The 24527-nt window shown below is 46.1% G+C and overlaps 1 protein-coding gene and 1 long non-coding RNA gene across 7 annotated transcripts in view; one reads left to right on the top strand and one right to left on the bottom strand.

The window, feature by feature from the left end:
- The window catches only part of LOC147044755 (BAR/IMD domain-containing adapter protein 2-like), a 35364-nt gene extending 17538 nt beyond the window's left edge, over positions 1–17826 (bottom strand). Inside the window, exons 1-6 of one of the 5 annotated variants that reach the window (XM_085934571.1) lie at positions 17442–17826; positions 9290–9365; positions 8380–8466; positions 5128–5214; positions 4739–4800; positions 3651–3722 (exon numbers count right to left, since the gene is read on the bottom strand). In XM_085934571.1, the coding sequence (XP_085790697.1) occupies positions 3651–3722; positions 4739–4800; positions 5128–5214; positions 8380–8466; positions 9290–9365; positions 17442–17513 (456 nt within the window). In that variant the 5' untranslated portion in view covers positions 17514–17826. Of the gene's footprint in view, positions 1–3650; positions 3723–4738; positions 4801–5127; positions 5223–8379; positions 8467–9289; positions 9366–17441 lie in introns of those variants that run through there. The other 4 variants (XM_085934567.1, XM_085934566.1, XM_085934570.1 and 1 more) reach the window with 4 other exon arrangements.
- Positions 17827–18518: 692 nt separating this feature from the next.
- LOC147044754 (uncharacterized) lies at positions 18519–22902 on the top strand. 2 transcript variants are annotated; one of them, XR_015068514.1, is made up of 5 exons: positions 18519–18650; positions 19663–19724; positions 19814–19919; positions 20027–21664; positions 22068–22902. It is a non-coding gene; the product is annotated as an uncharacterized LOC147044754 (long non-coding RNA). The 2 variants fall into 2 exon arrangements; XR_015068513.1 differs by lacking the exon at positions 18519–18650 and adding an exon at positions 18898–19300.
- Positions 22903–24527: the final 1625 nt, after the last annotated feature.

Raw genomic sequence — 24527 nt, 5'->3', positions numbered from 1 at the left:
GGTCATCAGTAAGTGAAGACCAACTCTGGAGTTAAAAGGTTTGATTCGGACAACGGGACTTCGGAGCATTTCTAATTATTCCACAGACCCATATAACGATATATAAAGTATATTTCAAATAACTATTATATTAAAACAATATTATTAAACCATCTGTGTCACTCCAAATCATTAAATCCATCGATCAAATTCCTCGTTCTTTATGTCAATGATGTCACTTGCAGTTCAAATGACAGTAATCCCTTGCTACATCGCGGTTCGTTTATTGCGGTTTCACTACATCGCAGATTTTTGAATTTTGAAAATTTGTGAAAAAAATCACATATAAGTCGCTCCTGAGTATAGGTACACACACACACATATACACACACACACACACACACACACACACACACACACACACACACACACACACACACACAAAGCTCCAAAAAATTAAAGGAAGACTTTGAAAGCACTTCAGATTTCAATGGTGAAAAAAAAAGGTTGGATATCTATACTGATATGGACAGTTTAATGTCTCAGGAACAAAAGGATGCCACATCTTTTGATGGAAATAAAAGTTTTCAGCTTACAGAGGGCTCAGTATATAGACACCCCAAAAATCAAAGTGAAAAAATGACATGGCAGGCTCGGCCATTTTGCCTAAATTCAATTTCTGCAATTCAAAACTCTTTTTAATATCTTGTGTAGCCCCCACATGCTTGTATGCATGCTTGACAACGTTGCGGCATGCTCCTAATGAGACGACGGATGGTGTCTTGTGGGATGTCCTCCCAGATCTGTCTAAGGGCATCAGTGAGCTCCTGCAAAGTCTAACAAGCAACCTGGCGGCGTCTGATGGACCGAAACATTAAAGGTGTTCTATCAGGTTTAGATCAGGTGATCGTGAGGGCCATTCAATTGTGTCAATTCCTTCCTCCTCCAGATACTGTCTGCATACTCTTGCCACATGAGGCCGGGAATGTCGTGGATCAGGAGGAACCCAGGACCTACTGCACCAGCATAGGGTCTGACCATGGGTGCAAGGATTTCATCCCGATACCTAATGGCAGTCAGACTGCCGTTCTCTAGCCTGTAGAGGTCTGTTCGTCCCTCCATGGAAAGGCGTCCCCAGACCATCACTGACCCACCACCGAACCGGTCATGCTGAATGATGTTGCAGGCAGCATAGCGCTCTCCTTGGCTTCTCCAGACCCTTTCACGTCTATCACAGGGGCTCAGGGTAAGCCTGCTCTCATCTGTGAAAAGCACAGGGCGCCAGTGGCGGACTTGCCAATTCTGGTGTTCTATGGCAAAAGCCAATCGAGCTCCACGGTGCTGAGTAGTGAGCATTGAGCACACTACAGGGCGTCGTGCTCTGAGGCCACCCTCTTGAAGTCTGTTTCTGAGTGTTTGGGCAACAAAATTTACACCAGTGGCCTGCTGAAGGTCATTCTGTAGGGCTCGGACAGTGCTCAACCTGTTCCTCCTTGCACAAAGCAGCGGATATCGGTCCTGCTGATGGGATGAGGACCGTGTACGGCCCTGTGCAGCTCTCCTAGAGTAACTGCCTGTCTCCTGGAATCTCCTCCATGCTATGGAGATTGTACTGGGAGACACATCAAATCTTCTTGCAACAGCACGCATGGATGTGTCATCCTGGAGGAGTTGGACAATCTGCTCAACTTCAGGAGGGTTAAGAAATCGCCTCATGCTTCCAGTCGTGATAATGACTCTTGCTAAAGCCAACACTTGTGGAAAAACTCTTAAAAAGATCAAGAGGGAGGAGCTTGAAAGGGCCTCCACCTGCAAAACCAGTCCTGTTTTGGTGACCATCTCGTTGTTGCCCTGCTAATGTACCTGTTGTTAATTCCATCAACACCAATGCAGCTGAAAGTGATTAACAACCCCCTCTGCCACGTGCCTGACCAAACAAAACCTTATCAGAAAAGTGTAATTGAATTCATGCCATACCCTGATAAAAACTGTTCCTTTAATTTTTTTGAGCAGTGTGTGTGTACGTACACACACACACACACACACACACACACACACACACACACACACACACACACACACACACACACACACACACACACACACACACACACACACACACACACACACACACACACACACACACACACACACACACACACACACACACACACACACACACACACACACACACACACACACACACACACACACACACACACACACACACACACACACACACACACACACACACACACACACACACACACACACACACACACACACACACACACACACACACACACACACACACACACACACACACACACACACACACACACACACACACACACACACACACACACACGATACGCCAAAAAAAAAGTCTCATTTCCTTCCATCTTTCACGAGCGTGCGGGTGTCCGGAGTTGCCGCAGCCGCGCTTTGAGCTGCTCCTGACCAGTTTTAAAAAAAAAAAAGATATATAAAGCATCGTACTCGGTTGCAAACGGCTGAAGCGCTAAGACTTGTGAAACAAGATTGTGTTTGAAATGTAAAGCATGACGTCAGTAGTGTGTGTGTATGTATATATATATATATATATATATATATATATATATATATACACACACATACACACATATAAACAACACACACACACTACAATACATACACACTACAATACACGCACACACTACAATACACACAACACACCACACCCACACACACATAAATATATAATATATATAACACATAAATACATATATAAATTAATGACATACAGAAAATAATATAATATATAAATATGATATGCGTGTGCGTGTATGTGACATGTATATGTAGCTAAAGTTTACATACTGTAAACATGTTTTTAGAACTCATATTACAACAACTTTTTTATAACAAGGTACAAGTGTACATACTGTAAATATGTTTTCAGAACTCTCGTTTTCACAATTTTTATAACAAGGTACAATACTGTAAATATGTTTTTCAAACTATTATAAAAAAATATATAAAAAGGTTCAAGTGTACATACTACAATTGTGTGGGCAGTCCCTGCCTTCTACTGGCGTGTGGGCAACTTTCGTGCCATAATTCCTCAATTTAGAAGATTTATTTTGAATTTGTGAGTTTTTTCTTTTTTGCGAAAAAAATCCACGATGTACTGAAGCCGTGATAATCGAACCGCGATGTAGCGAGTGATTACTGCACATCATATTGCTCTAACTAGTTCAACTTTTGGAATATGGCTGTCTCTTTCTTGGATCCCACAAAGAAAACGCACTCTTTTCACATCAGTGGGAAAGCTTGCCAAGGGAGGGAGTTATGGCAAAATCAAAGCCGAGCTCCATACAGCGAGCCCGAACGCAGCCGATGTCACGGCGATGGAGTTGAGCCAAGCCGCACAACTTTGAATCAATTCCACGCAAGTCGCATTGCAACGATGGCTTCTCCGGTTTGCGAAAGTCTGTGCCCTCTCCCTTGGCCAATCCTGGTGACGGTGGTAGTGACGACACAGCCCCCCCACACCCACACACACACTGAGGCAGCGTCCCACTAATTCTAAAGATGTGTCACGCAGAGCGTCTCAGCTGTGCTTCCTGTCAGTCTTGAGAAGATTTGAATAATGTGGCGCTCAAACGTGGCCAGTGGGCGGGCGTACTCACAGCCAGGTAGCGAGCATCCAGCTCCACCTTCTTCTCCAGCTCCGACAGCAGTTCATTGTGGAAAGACTTCAGCTGGGGACAAAGCGCATCCGGGGACAGATTAGACTTAAAGGCGCCAGGGTGGTAAATCAATCAGACAAAATCATCTTTGTTGACGGTAAAGGGAAATGTGCTTTCAGCAGTTTGCAAACATATTTTTAAGGTTGTGTTAAACTTATAATCATATCAATCTAATATCTAGTATTGGAGTGCTTGTGTGTATTGGTGGGTGGTGAAGAATGTGCAGGCACACTGCATGAAGTGTTGTGGAACAGGCCCAGACAGGGAGTACCGGACGAAGGGAGTACCGGACGATAACACCTCAAGGTCAGAGAGAAACGAGAACAAAGAACACCACCACGTCCAGGTGGTCGGGCTTCGAGAGGAAAAAACCCAACCCCCTGACCTCAGCGATAACACCTCGACGGGGAGGAGATGGCCATCGACCAATCATCACACAATGTTTTATATGTTTTAATATTCATATTGTGTTTCTTTAAAACTGGGCAACCCGGAAGAATGTGACATCTTGGTGGTCACAAAAACGCACGAGTTTTAGTGTGAGGGACCCGGGACCTAGGCCTGTATTTGTTCGCTTTGTCAGGAATAAACAATTGGTAAATTTGGTCTGATTGATTTACTGGTCTTCTCTTTGACAGAACGAACTCGCAGAATTGTTAGGTGCGCCAGTGTGTGGATTGGGCCATCGCAACTCGTGTTAAGTGTTGATCGCAATTTGGAGTCAGATCAATAGCTAAAATCCGTAGCCTAACAACGGCTAATGCCTCCAGCGTGAGCTCGCCGGACAGAGGCAACATTGCAGTCATGGACTTTCCCGAGTGAGTGTCTGCCTCTACTTTCGAGTTTGAAATGAAGTTCACACTGGGGCGATGAAACGCTGACAACTAATTTTTCGCTCAAAAGCGGCATGGAGAAAAGCGATTGTGTGTGGTATCATTCCGGATCAATAATCCAGCGGGGTCAAAATGAGGAAGTGCAACACAAGTGGCAGATTCAGCATTGGCTTTGTGGAGAGCCGATGTACCAACCATCTCCTCCAGCTGCACTTGGATCTGTCGGTGGACCTCTGCCATTTGGAAGAGCACGTCACCTGTGCACACAAGGAGAAACGCAAGCTCAAGATCTGCAATGGCGGCAGGGAGGAAAACGAGGTGATGGCTCATGCGAGACAGACAATGCAATGAAGGAGATTTGTGTGACGACACGTCCAAACAATGAGACGAGAGGAAAAAAGACAGGAAAACACAAAATGAAACTTTTACGCCAAGCAAGCCACAAGCTTGAAGCTTTTAAACATCCAACTTTCCCGTGAGAGAAATGGCACTCGCCAAGATTTTTAAAAGTCAAAATATAGGCAGGGAGGGAGGCAGGAGGGGCCATGCAGCTGGAAGGAGTGCTTCCATTTTGTGATACCTACAAGCTGCCTCTTCAGAAAGTGCAGTGCATTGTCCAGGAAAAGGAACGCAAAAGAGCGACATTGAGCCAAGGACAGAAACATTCAGACCTGGTGGAAAGACAGAGGACGACACGTGAGACAAACGGACACTCCAAAGGCCCTTTCCACTCAGCCACACACAGATATGTAAAGCAAAAAAAGATGCAGTAACACATGTAAACAGAGAACAATCCTGACAGGCATTTTGTTTTCCTTGTGAATAAATATTAAAGCAAAACTATTTTATTTTTGTGAGTCCGTGGAAAGGTGATACTATGACTTTGGAACTTGGTTAGGCAGTGCGGTCGACAACATCTTGACTTCTTCCTTGGGTGGCCTAAAAGGGCTTTGGGATGGTCACACAGAAGACACAACGCCACAGATTGAAACAGACACACAAAAGAGTACAGATGCAGCAGCCTGGACTTGAACTGCTCATTGGGAGAAGAAGAGAAGACGACAAAAGGAAGCAAAGAAGCAGGGGGAGCGTGGCTTTGCAAGGGGAAAAAAAAACATTTCAACAAGCACTTTTCCATGAATTAAAGATCCAACTGTAGAAAATGCCTTTCCATCTTATCTTCTAAAAGTTGACCTAAACAGTTGATAACTTTGGATTTGCCACATTGGACATGAAATGGGGCCATTTTTTGCCCGTGACGGCCCCGCTTCTCATGCGGCCGTGATTGGGTGTTGCCTGAGCGCATGCCGTCCCATGTCGTTTCCAATCGAAGGCAAGCGGCAAAATTGGATATGAACAATAACAAGGTTATCATACTCAGGAGGGACCAAAGATGTACTTTTCCCTCCAAAAAGTGGCTAAATCAGAGGGGCTTCCCAAAATAGAGCAAACGGGGGAGGCGGCGACCCCGGGGATGCAGGCGGTGGCCAGCTACGGAAAGAGCTCATTCAAACAGGGACAGGTGCTGTAGTAGGCGCAAGAGGCAGCCAGGGCAAGGAGCGACTCTCATAAATAAGAAAGATTGCAAAATTTTAGACCAAGGCACGTTCAACATGCGAGTCCGCACGCAGCACTGTTCCGAACGCTTTTCTATCAGCATCATGACATGTCAATATTGCCATTTGTGTGTGTGTTGGGGGAGGGTGTTGGCCCCCTTGTGGAGACAAGGGATATTGTTCATAAAACACTAAAGGACATATTTGTCATAACCTCTTTGGTGCTTGGAGGAGCTCATCGCCATAACATTTTTAGTCTTGCAAAGCGCTAAAAGGACAATTAGGTGGCCCCGTGTCAGTTTAGGAATCCCTGCCCGACTACGTATGTGCATTTGAGTTGGTGTCAGTTAGGCTGCAAAGTGATTTGTGCGCTTTGTGCCGACTCTCACGTGGCAATTAACAGCTCACGCAAGTTTTTGATCCGATGTCGACCAACAGCAGCATGGTAGATTGCTGTGAGCACGGTGACAAAAGCGCTTTCAGTCACGAGATGAAAATGGCATCGCCAAAAAGGCAAAGAAAACAGACTCATACTAGTACAGTATCTATGATGTAGTCTGACTCAAGACACATCCTACAAATGCCCCTTGAATCTGTGGAACTCCACCATACACTGGAGGCATTAGTTTTTCCAAGCCAAAAAAGGCAGTACTGTCTACACCAAAACCAATGCTCGGACAGCAGAAACACTAAAAGACACGTTCATCCAAATCATGTTGATTATATTTGACAAGAGAGAAGACAGATACAGGTTTCCTCCTCGAGCAATTGACCAGAAGAATATACCGGCGCCCACCGGGCGCATTGTCGGTTGCTGCCGAGCAACATTTGTGGATATCCAAGGCAAGGCCACAGTGCCACGGTGTACAGTATGCACCTTCTTATTGACTGACTTTCAGCCCAAACAGGTTGAGCAAGAAAGCCAGCCGCAGAGGCCTACCATCCCCCCTTCCTTGCACGCGCGCATGGGTTGGACCGCAGTGTTGCATTCAGGTATGGAGCTCTGACTCCTGGCGGCTGGAAAATACTAAAACATCATTGTGGGCAGACTGCACTGCGCAGACCTTTGGAACAAAACAAAGCAAAAAAGTTTTGGGCCGTTGGAAAGGGAGACTGAGAAAATGAGACTTTTGTCCCAGTTATTGTGACGATCCCATTCCCTCCAGGCGGCATTTCGGAGTCACTTTTCACTCCTTTTCATGCAAACGTTGAGCGAGCCACCTGCAAGTCCCATCGCGCGCCGGCATCAAGAGAGCAAGCTCTCCAAACTGCATAAACAAATCTGGGTATAAAATGTTTGTGTGTGTGTGTGTGTGTGTGTGTGGTGATATTTTTCCAGGAAATAAGCGAACGGGGCGGCTCGGTGGCGCACTGGGTAGCACGTCCGCCTCACAGTTAGGAGGGTGTGGGTTCGAGTCCATCCCCGGCCCTCCCTGTGTGGAGTTTGCATGTTCTTCCCGTGTCCGCGTGGGTTTTCTCCGGGCACTACGGTTTCCGCCCACATCTCAAAAACATGCTTGGTAGGCCGATTGGAGACTCTAAATTGCTCCTAGCTATGAGTGCGAGTGCGGATGGTCGTTCGTCTCTGTGTGCCCTGCGATTGGCTGGCAACCGGTTCAGGGTGTCCCCCGCCTACTGCCCGATGACGGCTGGGATAGGCTCCAGCACGCCCGCGACCTCCGTGGGGACAAAGCGGTTCAGAAGATGGATGGATGGATGGATAAGTGAACTGCGCACTGGTTAGCACGACCGCCTTACAGTTAGGAGGATGCGGGTTCGATTCTACCTCCGGCCCTCCCTGTGTGGAGTTTGCATGTTTTCCCCAGGCCCGCGTGGGTTTTCGCCGGGCACTCCAGTTTCCTCCCACATCCCAAAAACATGCTTGGGCGGCCGATTGAGCACTCCAAATTGTCCCTAGGTGCGAGTGCGAATGGTTGTTCATTTCTGTGTGCCCTGCAATTGGCTGGCAACTAGTTCAGGATGTGCCCGGCCTACTGCCCGATGACTGCTGGGATAGGCTCCAGCATGCCTGCGACCCCCGTGGGGAAAAGCGGTACAGATAATGGATGGATAAGTGAACTGGAATTGTTGGGAAAGGCACTTTTAGCAACAGCCGCCGCCACCACAACAACAAGAACAAGGTGCTTTGTGGATTTCACGAGTCAGGGCAACGGCTTTTGAATTGGGCGGGGGACTGGTCGACTCTTGGGCCATGGTTGCCACTGCCCACTTGCACTGTATCGTATAGCTGTTCAAAGTCAGCGCAAATTATCTACTCACCCAAATCTTTGGATCCTTGACTCTCGCTGGCTAGCTCGCCCATTCTCACCAGAGCGTCAAAGTAGCCTTTGGCGGCAAATGTCACATCTGCACAAAGAAGGGAAAGCGCTTCAAAAACGGCACCAGCCATCACATTTCCTTCATCATCTCGAGTTGATTGATATCTTTCTCAGTTTTGGCTTTTGTTGGCTGACGGCCGCATCCCGGTGGTGGCATTTGCGCATTTCAAAGAGATCCATTTGAGTTTCAAACGGCTTGCTGTCAGAAAGAAGTGCGACCAGCGCAAAGGTAAAAGCGCATGCGCGTTTCTCCGACTGCCCCGCTGAAGGACGGATCAAGTGTCGGGCCTTCTTAAAACAGAGAGCAGTACTCTTGTCTTCCTCTCTGTCATCCAAAATTTGCTGATTGTTCACCTCACTATGTCGAACTTAAGTGTATGGATGCAAGGGTCCCCCTCACCCTCCCTTGCAAAGAAGAGCCTTTGAGATTTGAGTAAATCTTGCAAAGGACAGATTTAATGGCTTAGGGAGTCCACGTCGGTCTGACTCTGTCCTCCCACTGTGTCCTGGATTAGTTATTCTGTGCATCACGGTGGGGGTGGGGGAAAACATAAGGTAGCACTTGCTCAGGATCGGCAAGGATTCTTTGGATAAGCCACGCTCGGTAAATTAAGCGGCAGAGGACGGGCGACGCCACCGCGCGCTCGCCTTTATTAAATTGTCTACCCACAGCCAACTGTCAACGCTTGCCCTTTGGAGGCCCTTTTATCTTTTGTCTTCCCCTTCAGACTCTTCACGACAGTAAAGGGGAGGAGGGCAGGCCTGGCCATTTGGCAGGAGGATAAATACGGTCCTTTTATAGTCATAGTTGTACGGCCGCGTCAGCAGAGGAGAGAAAGAAATTGACTTACTGGCGAGGGCCTTCTCGTAGGTCTTCCCCATGGCAACAAAGTTTCGTAAGCAAGGGTTGAACTGCTCCATGATTGTCTGAAAGGACAAGACAAGATTTCAGAGCAAAACGAAAGCCTGTGTGGACGCTAATCGAGTGGGAAATCATCGTCGTAAACCTCGTTGTGCACAGCCCTGAAAGGCAGATAGACTTAGAACTTAGACTTAGGGTTCCCTGCACAGCCCCACGAGTCCAAACACGCTATTCTGATCAATCGTGTTTGGACAAGGTGGCTTTTATCCATGGGGGGGGCACTTGCGGTTGTGCAAGGCGACCAATCATGACTAAGCTTGGAAATGGCACTCCGTGATACTCAAACAGGTGCCTTCATAGCAGCTTCCATCTTGTTTTCGTATGCAAACGACTCAACGAGAGGAACGCGTCCCCGACATCAAAACTCACTGAGGGAAATATTGTACAACAACACCGCGCTCTACTTCATTCTAATATGAGGTGATTGATGAGGATGTACACATATCCCTGCGCGTGCGTGCGTGCGTGTAGTCGTGCAAACGCCCACACCCGTACAAAGCTTTTCTAATAACAAGCGGTGGCGTTTTAAAGCAGTGGGAGGATTGCGTAACGCCGCATCGTTACAGCACACTCTTCCACTGAACGAGCCAAAAGGTAGTCGACACGCACCCGCACGCCTTTCTTCAACTCAACAACGCACGCACACACGCACACTGACAATGGTGGAGCCGTATGCGGCAACATTTTCTAAGGAGATGAGACGACGCCAGGGGGGAAATGGGCGGTAGTTTCTTCCGTCATCCGGGCTAAATTGGTCATCCCAGTTCTCCTGTGCTACATTGTTAGCCTAATTGTGGCAGCTAATTGGGAAATAGGGCCACGGAGACCAAAGTGGTGCAAAGCATTCTGAGCCAAGAAGCTCCAAAAACCTAACCCAGCGTAACCGCAACATGACACCGTAACTCCCCTTTCCTGTCCAATGACAAAAGAGCCAAACGGCGAAAGAAAAACAAGTGATTGATGGGCTCGGGCTCCCCTCACTACAACAAATTTCAAGGGCACAGCACACAAAGGCTGAATAAAGTGCGATGAACATCAGTGATTGGCCGGCCCCGAGCTTGGTTTCAACTGAAAGAGGCTCATGTCACGTTGGACCAGAGCCCATTCAAAATACAGCATGCTAACCGGTCCGCCTGCTTCTGAGTCATGTGCGCTTGTGCTAATGACATGCAAAGTGGCCTACAAACACCAGCTGAGGGAACCAATGGCAATCATTGCGCCCAATCAGACGCCAGCTGCCATCATCTGTTCCATCAAGCACTGTCAACATCCCCAACCCCCCCAATCTCCTGTCGACGTGTGCCGGAAAATGGTTTCTAGACCTCATCATGCATTGAGGAAAACAGCGTCAACTTCACTGCCGCTTTAGAGTGGCCAGTTTGCCAGGTTGTCACTCTTGCTCGACAAAATGTCGACAAAAAGTATTGGCACTGTCCACTTGCGCTCACCAATCCATCCACACATTCTACACGGCGAGTGACGTGGGTGTTGTTGGGTGTTGCTAGCTAACAGTTAGCCATTATGCATGTTCCTGACGCCTTTTGTATTCGTCGGACAGTGAGTGGACACCTCATTCGTCGACGCCTTTTGAAGTCTACTTGAATAAGACTTCCAACATGGCATTTCGTTAGTTAGTTAGTTCTGTTCCCTCAAAGTAGTTTAGAAACACGGTCGCCGAGTCTGCTGGCTAAGCTCAGCTCTTACAGACGCTATCCATTTCAGCGGCATAAGCAATGTGAGCTACGCCGGTGGATGAATCAACCTGTGCCCGCTGCCTCAATGTTCATGCTAGTAACGCGGCGTCACTGACTTAAACAATTTAGCTCAGAAATACGCGTGGCGTTACGGCTGAACGCTTGCTAAAATCTCCACTGCGGAGCCCAATTGTACAGTAAAAGTAGTTCGTAATTTGTGTCCAATTACGCAGATGAGCCTGTGGTGGAATATTGCAGAGGGAAAAAACAGCAGGGAGAGCTTGAAGATAACATTTAAAAAAAAAAAAAAAAAAACAGCACTGCACGTGTGCATGACTAAACTGCCAGCAAGGTTTGCGAATATAAAAGACAACGCAAAGTGCCAAGATGGCCAAAAGTGGAAGATGAAAAAGCATCAGGACGGTTATTGGCCATTCTTGATGGGGTCTGAGTGGCAGGGCTCAACAATTACCCCGCCCAATTCAAACGTAGCAAGCCGGCAGCAGGCGCGGTCGGGCTTTAGACTCAAATGAAATCAACCGCTCGAGTCTCAACAAGTTTAATGACACTTATGTTTTGACCGGAGGCGGCCGGAGAGGCTCGTCCTCACTCGTCAAGAAAAGGGAAAATTATTATTTTGTTCAACTGCTTCAATGGAGACATTAATTTCTTTCTCAACTTGAAACCCATCTTATGAGCACGCCTGCAAAGAGCCCGTTGTATTGGATGAATTGCAGCGGTCGCTGTCGTCACTCAGGCAAAAAAAAAAAAAAAAAAATCATCTATTTTTTTACTCCATTTGGGGTTTCGGGTTGTTGTTTTTATTCCCTTCGTTGTAATCGGTTGAGTGTGAACAACAGCAGCCAGCCATCCTCACTGACAGCCTAGGGCACTGGTTACCACGGCAACCCAGGTCCAGACTTATTTGTCAGCTTTGCTTCTTCCAGCACGCTCACGCAACTCCGAGCCGGCGCAAAAACAAACCAAGTGCAAAAAGGGGACGTAAGGAAACAAACACCTCGAAAACCTTGCCGTTATTTTTTTTTCTGACTATCAAAAGCAAAACACGGCGTTGCCTTCATTCACACTTTGACACCGTGGTTTGAGAAGTTATTCATACATCGCATCGGGTGAGGAGCAAAAAAATCAAAGATTCAACATATTTGCCAAAATCTTTGAATGGCAACTCATTTGATTGCCTCCGCAGTGCTAGGTTGTCTTCCCAACAGGATGTGGGCAAGCGCGAGGTGTCCACTCACTTGATGGCGGCAAAGCACGACACGACATGCGCACAAAGGCCGCCTCCGGCCGGGGCAGAGCACGAGATGACGCCCGGCCAAATATAGCAACGTGGCGCCGTAGCGGCCGAAGGATCTGCCTCTGCCCCGCGAAATTACAGCCTCTCCCTCCGCCGCAGTAATTACAGATGGCTTCGACTAGGCCAGCCAGTTTTCTCTGTCCCCCCCCCCCCCCACACACACACACACACACACACACACACACACACGTACCCCCTCCCCCTTGCTCGCTCTCTTTCAACGCCTCCTTCTCTCATCCGCCCCCACACCGTCTACATATGAAGCAACGATGGGAAAAAGCCATCAAGCTCATAAAAAGAAGAGTGGCAGTGGCGCCACCGCCACCGAACTGAGTGGATACGAGTGCTGCGGCTGTCCTTGAACAAGCGGAGATGGGTAAAGAGAATAAAAGCGAACGAGCGTCTGCCCCTGACGGTGCAGAGCCGAGGAGGTGGGAGTGCGTGCGTGCGTGCTCACGCGCGCGGAGCGGCAGTCCTCCTGGCAACACGACAGGAACAAATGTACTCTTCTGCAAAGGTTCCTGCGGCGCATAAGCCAATTGCTTCAAGCACCCCCCAAAAACATTTCAGGCGGGCAGACATTTCTCACTCCATGAAGTGCTGGGCGAGTGCCCAATGACGTGGCGTGAGGGCAACAACGTGATGGATGGCGTCAGACTTGCAGACACTTTTGGCCCTTTGCTTGCCAACCAAGCGCTCATCAAAGAGAAGTACACTCAGGCTGTGGGAATGAGGTGCTGTTTTGGAACATCTCAATGTCAATGCGGAGGCGCCGCGCCTTCCAACAAACAGACAAGCCCTTGCTGGCCTGGCTGCAAAAAATTTTTTTGTAGGATACTTCTGGCATTATGTGCACATCTCAGACAATCATGAAGCCAGAACCTGCTACGTCTCCATTAAATTTGGCAACACCATTCGGAACAAGGTTTCTCACGTACATAATACTGTGAATTTACCTCGGCACCATGGCCCTGTTAATTGCCTGTTTCAATCATGGACACAACAATTCCATGGATTTATACCACGTGCACGTCAAATGCCAACAAATCGCCATTCGTGCATGCACTATAGGTTGTTTACATGCGGCATTACCTTTAAAAGTGTATATAATGCCAGACGTACCAGCTCAGTGGGCCTAGTGGTAGTGTCCGCCCTGAGACTGGAAGGTTGTGGGTTTAAACCCCGGTCGGGTCATACCAAAGTCTATAAAAATGGGACCCATTGCTTCCTTGCTTGGCACTCAGCATTAAGGGTTGGAATTACGGGGTTAGATCACCAAATGATTTCCGAGCGCGGCACCGCTGTTGCTCACTGCTCCCCTCTCCCCCAGAGAATGGATCAAAATTACATGGGGATGGGTTAAATGCAGAGGACAAATTTCACCACACCCAGATGTGTGTGTGACGATGATCATTGGGACTTTAACTTTAACTTAAGTATTCATTCATTCATTCATTTTCTGAACCGCTTAGTCCCCACGGGGTCGCGGGCGTGCTGGAGCCTATCCTACGAAAAAAAAAATTGCGTCCTGGCTCGGGCAGGACATTGCATTAGATACAGAGCAACGACCCTGCCCTTGCATTTCCATGCCTTTTGCTCACTTGACACGTCATCGCTAGCTGAGGGGCGCCGCTTCCACTAACAACAAAGAAAAGCACACTCGCTGTTGCCAAATTAGCTCGACGTAGCAACTTTTGTGGCCAGCGACAGGTTTTCATTGGTGCGCGCCTATTGAAACATTAGCAAGATCTGCTTTGTTTCCCATTACAAGAAGGAAGCACGATGGCACAACGCATCAACTTAACGCCCATTTCTGCAATCATTGCAGAGTATTCCATTGGCATACTGGTCGCCGCATTTTCTTCTTGGCCATCTGCTGAGTTACAGCGAAACATTCACAGCGGCGTCAGGACTGGGGGCAGCAGACAAACATCACAAGCTCTGAGGGCTCTCTTTCGGTGCGTCCCGCGCTGGAAAAGAAAATCTTTGAAGCCAGAGCCGCTCAAGACAGAGGCGCGCATAATGGCGCCTTGTTGCTAAGAGACCACCTGTCCGCCACCTCCCGCACAGGCTTCTCCCCCCCCCCCCACACACACACACTCTTCTGCGCACACTAGGCTATCAGGAAAGCAAGCCAAGTCATCGCGATCACTTTTCAAGAATGTCGAGAAACCCCCAGAACGTTTATCAAAATCATTGGGGGAGGAAATGCAGCGATAAGTTGACGCCGCTGTTGCGCAAAACGAATTACACAAGTTGGCGCAAATTTGGGACACCCACAGCGACGGCAGAAAGGGTGAAGAGTCACGTTCTTGGCTAGTGTGTTTCCCTTTCACTAGATCGCAGCGTGCTTCTCTGTCACGGGTCGTGTTTTGCCGGCGGGAGCGGCCGCGTGGGAGGGCAAACACCGCCGACGTCCCAAGAGCTGCTCTCGACAGACCTCACCCTTCTGTGCCTGCCCAGGCGTGTCTGAATACCTGCACAATGGCGCATGCTAAAAAGGAGGCGGCGTTCTTCCGCTGGCCACTCGGCCCAAATAATCCGCCCGGGTCAAGCGCTCAGACTTTATCTGCAGGCGGCTTAAGGGGCTCGCGCTTGTCGCTTGCAAACAGACAGCTGCCGCAAAAGCGCAAGCCCAGTGTAACTTGCGTTATCAACAACCTGCAACGGAGTTCCTTTTGCTTGGCATTTTCCGTCCTCGTCAAAGAGCGTTTTTCTTTCATTTTTGTCCCAGTCAAGCCACACAGCTGATTTGCATGTTTGTCACTGTGCCTCTTTGGCTAAAGCTCCTCCAACCAGGGCTGGGTCATGACATCAGGAAAAGAAAAAAAAAGTCACCACGCTGCTTTTGGTAGGCCAAGATTACTGCTCTTCATTCGTCCAAAGACGCAGCATTGTCCTCGCACTGTTTACATAAGCGAGATGAGTAACGCCAAGGACAGGTTGAGTCATTTCATAAGCACACTTTGTTTGGACGCATGCCTTGATGAAGGCTTTTCATCGGTTGCCGCAATTAAATGTCGACCATTGTGATGAAGACAGCGTTGCTCGGCCGCAGCTTGTCATTGCCGTCGTTTTGAATCTCATCCAGCCACATTGGCCAAAAGCGCTCAACAAGACTCAAGTTCACGTTTGGAGGAAAATGCCAAGATGGCAGAGGTCCGCACGGATGTCTTGAAACACTGGCTGAAGCTGAACCCGGTGAAGCAGCACGTGGCACGTCGCCCAATGTTCCGATGGACGTAGCACGCTGCCGTGCGGCCTGTTGACACGAAGCTCTTCAACTCGCTTAAGTGCAGTTGCAAGATGCCACGAGGTGGCGCCTGAGCACTACTTCTTTATTAGATCGGGCTAGGAAACTCAAACATGAATGCCATGGCTCCTTCCATATTCCATCGGTCACAACAATGATGTAACGTGGCGCCAAAGCACTACTACTATTTTTGTCATTAAAACCGATTCTAAGTCTGTTTCCATGCCATCGGCGCCAGGTGCGGCTGTCGAAAGGCCATGAGGAGGCTTGCCATAAACGCGGCGTTGTCCTCCCATCTGCGGCCTCCCAAGTGCCAAGCGTGCAAGAACCACAAGAGTAAAAAAGGCCTCGGACAGACGCGGCCAGTTCAATCAAGCGAGCGCAGAAATAGCCTCCCTCCCGACTTCCCCCGGCGTCCGTCCGTCACTCTGGGCTCATGTGACCTCTTTTCTGCGAAGGACAGCCGGCAGCCTCACTCCTCGACTTTGCCCCCGCTACTCCTCTTAATGTATTAATCTCCTTGTGGCTGTTTTGAGAATGACTTGGAATGTACTGGACATGCCACACCTTTAAAAATGCTGAGTTCAAAACAAGCCAATTTGGGCTCTCCCAGGAAGTTGTAGTAAAACCTTTTTACAGAACATGTAATCGTCGTATTCATTTATTCCTACATCATTACTCACATTACCCTTAAATTTCAACCAAATCGATTTCTTATAAAGGTAGTATATAGGCCTGATTGGGGCGCCCCAAAACGGAATCAATTTTGTGACGTCATATTCGGGGCGTCATATTTCTTCCCCAGGCAGCAAAAGTGCCGGCGGTCAAACGGCAATGTTTCAGGCTATATATCCCTTGTCCCTAAGAGGTGTTGTGTTGTTTCTTTTTTTATACTGTAAATTTACTTTATACTAAATCAGTGCCTGCATTATACAGGTTGACCAAAGGTACCCTTTAACAATGACTCTGTCATGAAAATTGGAGGAGACTTATTTGATATTCGATTTGTCGTCGATGACACCTCCAAACCATAGTTTGACCGTCATGCACGGTGACCAAGCTATAGTCGAATTGTTGCCAGTATGATGCTGAGCAGTTCGACATCGCTGCAGACCACAAGCTCCACGTAACCAAACAACCATGGATTTGACTGCGTCCATTGAATGCGTCCATGTCAAGCAGCCCGAATGTTGGAAACAGCAGTTTAACGCCCCCACAGTCAACAAGCGCTTCACTCGAAGGCAGAATAGTTGCCTTTATGTCTACTTTCAACAGCATACCATGTATTGCTCCTCACTTTCCGAGGTGCACGAGAAACGTCCTTGTTTTTGGCATGCTGAACAGGTTTGTGCGTTGAAATGGCCATAAGGCAAAGGTTTACTTGTTGCAACAGAGGCGGACAGTAAGAGGCCCAACCTTCACTTGAACTCGTGGAATGTCTCCCATTTAAGCAAGAAAGGGGACAAATGATGGGGCTCAGTTGCTTTTCTGCACTTTGGTGGTGGACAAGTAGGTAACGTCATTATCGAATGGATCGCGTGTGCGTGCGTGTGCGTGCGCGTGTGCGTGTGCGTGTGCGTGCGTGTGCGTGTGCGTGTGCGTGCGCGCGCGCGCGAGTGAGCGCGAGTGAGTGAAGTCATCAATCAATCAATCGCCGAGAAGTTAAACATTTAGCCAACTGCATGGACAGCGCACCCACCAGATTTGAGGCCAGCTGAGCGACGTGTTATCCAGGCAAACTAATGTGTGTCAGCGGCAAACGCAACGTCCAAACTTTATTCCCGAAGCAGAAGCCGCAGCAGCACCAGCACCTTACCTTGTAGACGTTTTCCGTCACTCGGTGAACCTCGTCGGTGCGAGACATCGTGCAATCTTCAGCCAGAACCATAAAAGATATTTCCTCTAAATGTGTATACGCGTGAAAACTGAAGTAAATGGGGGCCAAGGGACCTGTGAAGCCGAGAGACGATAACTCACGGCTGAAATCCGACTGCAACTGAACCAACTCGCCTTCCTTCTTCAGCGTTCAGCTGACTGTCGGCCGGTGCCTTCAATGATACTGGGTTTTCACAGCTTCTCCCACGTTGCACATCAGACACAAATGCCAAAGTTGACCATTTGTCCAGCACTTGCATCGCAACGCGTGCTTCATAACATGCATGTTGTGACGTTCTTCACGAGTACACCCAGGCAGCGCGATTGAAAGCGGGAGAGGGGCTTGTCCCACGAACACTGAATGCAGCATCCTCCTCTAGCTCAAGTGTACGTTTGCTGGCCGCCCACACGTTTCAGTGGTAGTTGACTGAGTGCTTTAGCTTGCTGTAAGCATAACGTCACATTTTCTGCTCTATTTTTTTGGGTGCAAAAGAGCAAAACACACGTTGCTTAACGTGACACGACGTAAAGCTACAATCATATCGAACATCAGTTTTCCAATCTAGAAGCGCCTTAATTATCGCAACATGACCGGGTTGACCTGCATATTGATCCTAATCCATGGACCCTTCGCCTGTCCCACCAACTGAAAGCAGCAGTGCATCATACGAAGGGCCCGATTGGAAGTGGTGCAAAACTAAGCTTCATGAGTTTACACCTGCACAGAGTAGGAATGTTTGAGTCAAAAAGCAAGTCAGTCACGTTAGAGATGGGAATTCCAGTTCTTTTAGGTGAACTGAATCTTTAGAATCAGTTCACTCAAAAGATTCGTTCGAACGAATCGTTCAACGAATCGTCTAACGAGGTGGCACCAGCTTCAATGCGCATTACTGACACCCACCAGTTGAAGTCATATGAACTGAAAAAAGAACGAATCACTTTCGGAAGTGATTCGTTCACTCTCCTTCACTCAAAAGAACGAATCGTTCACTCAGGAGGCAACACTAAGTCAGGTGATGAAATCGGGTCCGAAAACGCATCTCTCCGCCCAGGTTCTTTGCTGGTGGTCTCCAGGACGTCCGGTAGCGTTTCCGTCGGAACCCCCGCAAGCGTGACGTCTCTCTGCTTCAAGACAAAGCAACAGGAAAAGGTCACGTCTGCAAATGAGGTTCAGTGCAAATGAGCTTCAGTGGCAGAGAGAAATAAACCCAAATCAACTATGTTTTAAACATCCATTGATCCGTGTAAAGTGTCATTGGGGCTATGGAATAACCTAAAATATACAACAAAATTAAATCCATCAAATATAAAATATTAAACCCCAAACCATTCTGTAAATTGTATAAATAATGTACAGAAGTTGTGATGCTTTGTTTAAAAAAAACATTTAACCGTGGGAAGTGTGGTTATTTCTGTAACTTGATATTAGGGCTATGGAATAACCTAAAATAGATGACAAAATTAAATCCATCCATTTTCTATACTGCTTGTCCCCATGGGGGTCGCAGCAGGCTGGAGCCTATCACAGCAGTCATCGGGCAGTAGACGGGGGACACCCTGAACAGGTTGCCAGCCAATCGGAGGGCACAAAGCGGTTCAGAAAATGGATGGATGGATGGATGGATGGATGGATGGATGGATGGATGGATGGATGGATGGACCCTAAACCATGCAGCTGTAATTGGATGGGATTGCAATGTTGTATTGCTTCGTTTGAAACGTGCATAGTTTGTGCGCCACTGTAAAAAAAAAAAAAAAAACAAGAAGAAGAAGTCTATCCTCTTCCGTAGCTACTGTAAGGTGAATATTCGATGTTTTTCAGAAAGAGCTGTTGTTTTATCCTGCAAAATTTGTCCATTTAATTATCAATCGATTTCAAGCTTGGACTTAAGTTGTAGTTTGCCTGCTAGTCCTTCGTTTTTGCTGCGTGACTAGTTGCTTTATGAAGAGAAGAGCTAACACAAACGTTAATAGTCGCTAAACGTTGATGGTAGCTTGAGTGAATTTGCTTCAAATTCCAAAAAGTTGTTTCATGTCGGTTTTCTTAAGTAAAAAAAAAATCTCAAGTGAATAAAATCTTTTTGACTAGAGGTTATGCCATATGCATTTACAATTCATATTTGAATTCAAAACTAATGTAAATAATGGCATTGCTTTTGCAGATGTCAGCAGCTCACTTTCGAAACTCGCCATGGCTATTATAAAACAAAAACAAGATCAAACAGTAAGTATGGATCACAAATTTGCGATTTAATGATGGCATGGCAAAGATGTAATTTCCCTTTTTACCCATGTTGTGATTTGTGACTCCAGATTTAGCTCAAGGAGTGGCACGTGAAAAAGTAGATGTTTTTCTTCTGATGTCATTAAAATGTGCACCTAACTATGTTTAGATCTCAACAGGCCTTGGAACTCTAAGGCAAGTCACTTCAAAAGTTAAAATCGTGTTGTGTCATGTTACTAACCGCTGTTAATGGGTGAATTGTCAAATTAGACATATTCTTTTTCCCGTTCCCTCTTTTTCAGACTCCAAGCCTGGAGATAAGAGGAGCATCTGTATTAAAAACTGACCAGACTCCACAAGGAAATGATTGATTTTTTATTTATTCTTGATTGTAGAAGTAATCACAACTGCCTAGCGTTATCTTTGGAAATTGATCTGTTATTGGTGGTTTGAATATACTTATGTATGCTTAGCTACTGTCGCGCATATGCAAAAAGTGTATGTTGTAATCGCAATCTTCAATATGGAACTTGCATTTATAAAATGTCATTGCCTTGACCTTCACACTCCGGAAACCATGGCGGATGTCAAAGTGCAAAATAAAACCCAGGTTTACCCTGTACATTTTCATCATTTGGATAACAACTTGTAGAACAAGCAATTTTATCAATACTATTTTAAAATAACATGATTGGATATGTACAACATCCAAATTAATTTGCACCACATTCAAAGGCACAGACAGAATGCCACCATTTATTTCTTTCAAACAGGGCAAAGTTTATCATTGGAGAATGGTTCATTTGAATCTTGCAGCTAACATTTGCTTCATTCTTCAACAGCTAGGAAGTGAGTGTGAAACGCCCATGACAGGGAAAAGTTAGAGTTTTTTTTGTAGGCATTAGTCATTTAAAAAGAGGTCATAGCTGCAGTAATTTAAGTAAGTATTTTATTTCTATTTCTCTTTATTCTCAGAGTTTCTGAAGGTCATCGTGGAGCCCCTTCTGGCAATTCCTGGGCTGAGGAGCCTCAACTCTTGTTCAGAATGTGACACGGAGAGTGGACGGTGATCATGACTGATCTGGAGACCTTTGACATGATTTCCCTTTATTCTCAGAGTATCTGAAAGGTCATCGTGGAGCCCCTTCTGGCAATCCCTGGGCTGAGGAGCCTCAACTCTTGTTCAGAATGTGACATGGAGAGTGGACGGTGCGCATGACTGATCTGGAGACCTTTGATATGATTTCCAAGGAAATAAATGACAAACATGATGCAAGACAGAATGACAGAATGACAGAATTCTAATGACAGCTTAGAATTGGTTCGTCAAAATTTTGGATGTATCCCCTTCACTCATGATAGCTTACAAATTAAGTTAAAGTCCCAATGATCATCCTCACACACACATCTGGGAGTGGTGAAATTTGTTCTCTGCAATTAACCCATCCCCATGTGATTTTGATTCATCCCCTGGGGGAGAGAGGAGCAGTGAGCAGTAGCAGTGCTGCGCTCGGGAATCATTTGGTGATCTAACCCCCCAATTCCAACCCTTAATGATGAGTATCAAGCAGGGAGGTAATGGGTTCCATTTTTATAGTCTTTGGTATGACCCGGCCGGGGTTTGAACCCACAACCTTGCAGTCTCAGAGCGGACACTCTACTACTAGGCCACTGAGCTAGTAATGGAACCTGTAACTGCATCGGAGGCAGTATTGTAGCTCAAAGTATTTTGGTTCATACATTAAGAATTTCGGTTCATAACTTTGTGTCGTTTCACATGGACCCGTTTTAGTGACGGACCACCGGCGAACATCTCCGCGAGGAAAAGCCAGTTTGTTTTGCTAAGCTGTTGACTAGCCAAGTTATAGTTAAGTTTTCGTTATAACAAAGAAACAAAGCCTTACTAACCACCTCTCACGCCTGTATATGCAGCTAATAAGGTAATGGGGGAGACGTTTTGTGTTGTTTCATTGCGGAAGTTTGCATTTGATTTATTTACCTTTGTATTTGTGTAGCAAGCTAACGGCAAATATCACCACTTGTTTGCTGCAGTATTGTAGTGGTATATATATATATATATATATATATATATATATATATATATATATATATATATATATATATATATATATATATATATATATATATATATATATATATATATATATATCGATATTGTGATGATGTTTAATAGTCTTATAGGTATTATATGTATGAATAGGTATTAAGTTTATTAACAGTAGTGCAATATGTTGTGAAAAGAGACCAAAGGATATTATTTCGAGCGAGATCCTTCACCACTTTCACCCCTCACTATCCGCAGTAATACCATACTCTTCTCAGACCCCTTCAAGTTCCTGGGTACCACAATGTCACGGGACCTGAAATGGACCGGCCACATAGACTGTCCGGAAGAAGGCCCAGCAGAGGCTGTACTTCCTGAGACTGCTCAAGAAGTTCAACCTGCCGCAGGAGCTGCTGAAGACCTTCTACACTGCCATCATCCAGTCTGTCCTCTGCACCTCCATCACTGTCTGGTTTGGATCGGCCTCCAAACAAGACAAGCACAGACTGCAACGGACAATCAGGACTGCAGAAAAGATCATTGGAATCAACCTCCCATCTATCCAAGACTTGTACCTGTCCAGGACCAGGAAACGCGCAAGCAACATCTCTACAGACCCTTCTCATCCAAGTTACAGTCTGTTTGAACTACTCCCCTCCGGACGGCGTTATAGAGCTCTGTACGCCAAAACCAGCAGACACAGAGACAGCTTCTTCCCCCAGGCTGTTGCTCTGATGAATTCACACCACTCTTAGAGTCTCAGAGTCATTGCTGTGCTATCCTGCTCTCCACACCTTTTTGGATTGTCTACACTGTTTGCACTATGTGTTTTCTCTGCATCCATTGCAGCCTGGTCACCCTGGAAGTAGAACCCTCCCATCTGTGGTCTCTTCTCAAGGTTTCTCACTTCCCCTAGTCGGAGATTTGAGTTATTCTTTGCCCTCATGGGAGTTTAAGATCAGGGGATGGCTGAGAATATTGTCATTTGTCATTTTCACATGTCCTGAGTGTTGTTAGTCACCTAAATGTTGAACAGAGACTGTGATGTAACAAAGTCAAATTCCTTGATTGGCACGCTCAAACATGGCGAATAAATTCTTCTTGAATCTTGAATTTATTTATTGTTAAGAAATTCACTGTATGTTTCTGTTTACGCAGTTCTCACGGTCTGTAAAGGATGGTCTCCAAGTCAGAATAAAACAGATCAGTAACAAAAAGAACTACAAGCTGTCTTCTATATACGAGAGGGAGTTATAGAAACTGTAGGGTTCTGTTTGGTTTAATTGCTGTACTGTCAAAGTTACTGACTTTTCAGTTACTTTTTTGCTTGATTTACAAGGAAAAAAAGTCCTCAATTCAATTGTATCTACTCTTAATTCCACTCTTCTGAGACTGTTCATAATTCCTTGTAAACAGATTGCAAAGCAGTCTTGTGTTAGGAGGCCGCTGATTTGAAGACCTGCATGTTTCCAAGACCATAGACAGGTATGATTAGTTTGACATCTGTACTGTCGATTAAAAAAAGACAACAGTGAAGACTCAAGATGTGGTGGCTGTTCTGTTGTGGACTACACAAATGACAATGACAACGTTCAATATGCGTGCTCGTGTCGTGCAGAGGGCCCTCAGGGAGACTGCTCTGATAGCGCTGGTGAATAAAATTTAAAAAACCTGTCTGCTCGTTCCTGTGCGATTGCTTCATGTTCGAAATATGCAACTGATTTAAGATGCATCAAGGAAAAACTATTTTACAGGTAGTCGTGTTTTTTTTCCCCCATATTCATATTTCTTTTACGGAGTAATCCTAAAGTCTACTACAATGGGTGGTGCCTGATGTACATTGAGTTCATCTTTGTAGAAGCTGTTGGTGACACACACAGAGGCCACGAATGATGAAACAAGGACCGCAATGGCTCCAGCACTGAGTAGCAAAGGGGGCTATCAAAAGCCCACAAGAGAGTGATGTTTATGTTTCCCCCTTGTGTTTCGCCGAGCTAGTTGTTTTGTTTGATATGCCCTACATACAATATGTATAGATTTATATTGTAACGTAGTAGTTTTGTTCTATTAAATAGCCCCTGTATTTTAATACTGTATGTATATTTTTACATTTTTAAACATATGATTTAAAAACATTGCACATTTATATTTGTGATAGTTGGATAATGTTTTTTTTTTCTAATTTAGGTTCAATTATCGTTTTGGTTAATTTTAACATCAAAAGGTGTATTTATATCTGCAGGTAACATAAGTATGACTGTCACTGAAACCTATTTCTGTATTAAAAAAATGTAAATTTTCAAACCCTGGACCATCACTAATCAAATGCATTTTCACAACATCCTGGAACTACACAAACGTAAGGATCACAGGTTAACTGTATTGAAGAGAACCTCAATGTTGAATAGATGTTCAAATGATCACTAGCTAGTGCTAATCGCTATTTGTCATCATTCAAACGTCTACTCAATAAACGTCTAAAAAAACACATATAGACGTCTAATAGACGTCTACGGCATAGACGTCTATTAGACATCTACGGGATGGCCGTCAATTAGATGTCTATTAGACGTCTATAAGTGAAGGTCTATAGCATAATAAATATAGATATCTACGCCATAGACGTCTAGATATTTATTACACTTCTAGACTATTTTTAGACGTGTTTTAGCCGAGACGTCTGGTTAGCATATAGTCTAAAAGACGTCTATTAGACGTCAAAATGCTCGCAGGGTATA

This window comes from Syngnathus leptorhynchus, chromosome 16, assembly GCF_054491065.1.
Source record: "Syngnathus leptorhynchus isolate UIUO chromosome 16, UIUO_Slep, whole genome shotgun sequence".
Lineage (NCBI taxonomy): Eukaryota > Metazoa > Chordata > Actinopteri > Syngnathiformes > Syngnathidae > Syngnathus > Syngnathus leptorhynchus.
This window is presented reverse-complemented; position numbering and strand designations above follow the sequence as displayed.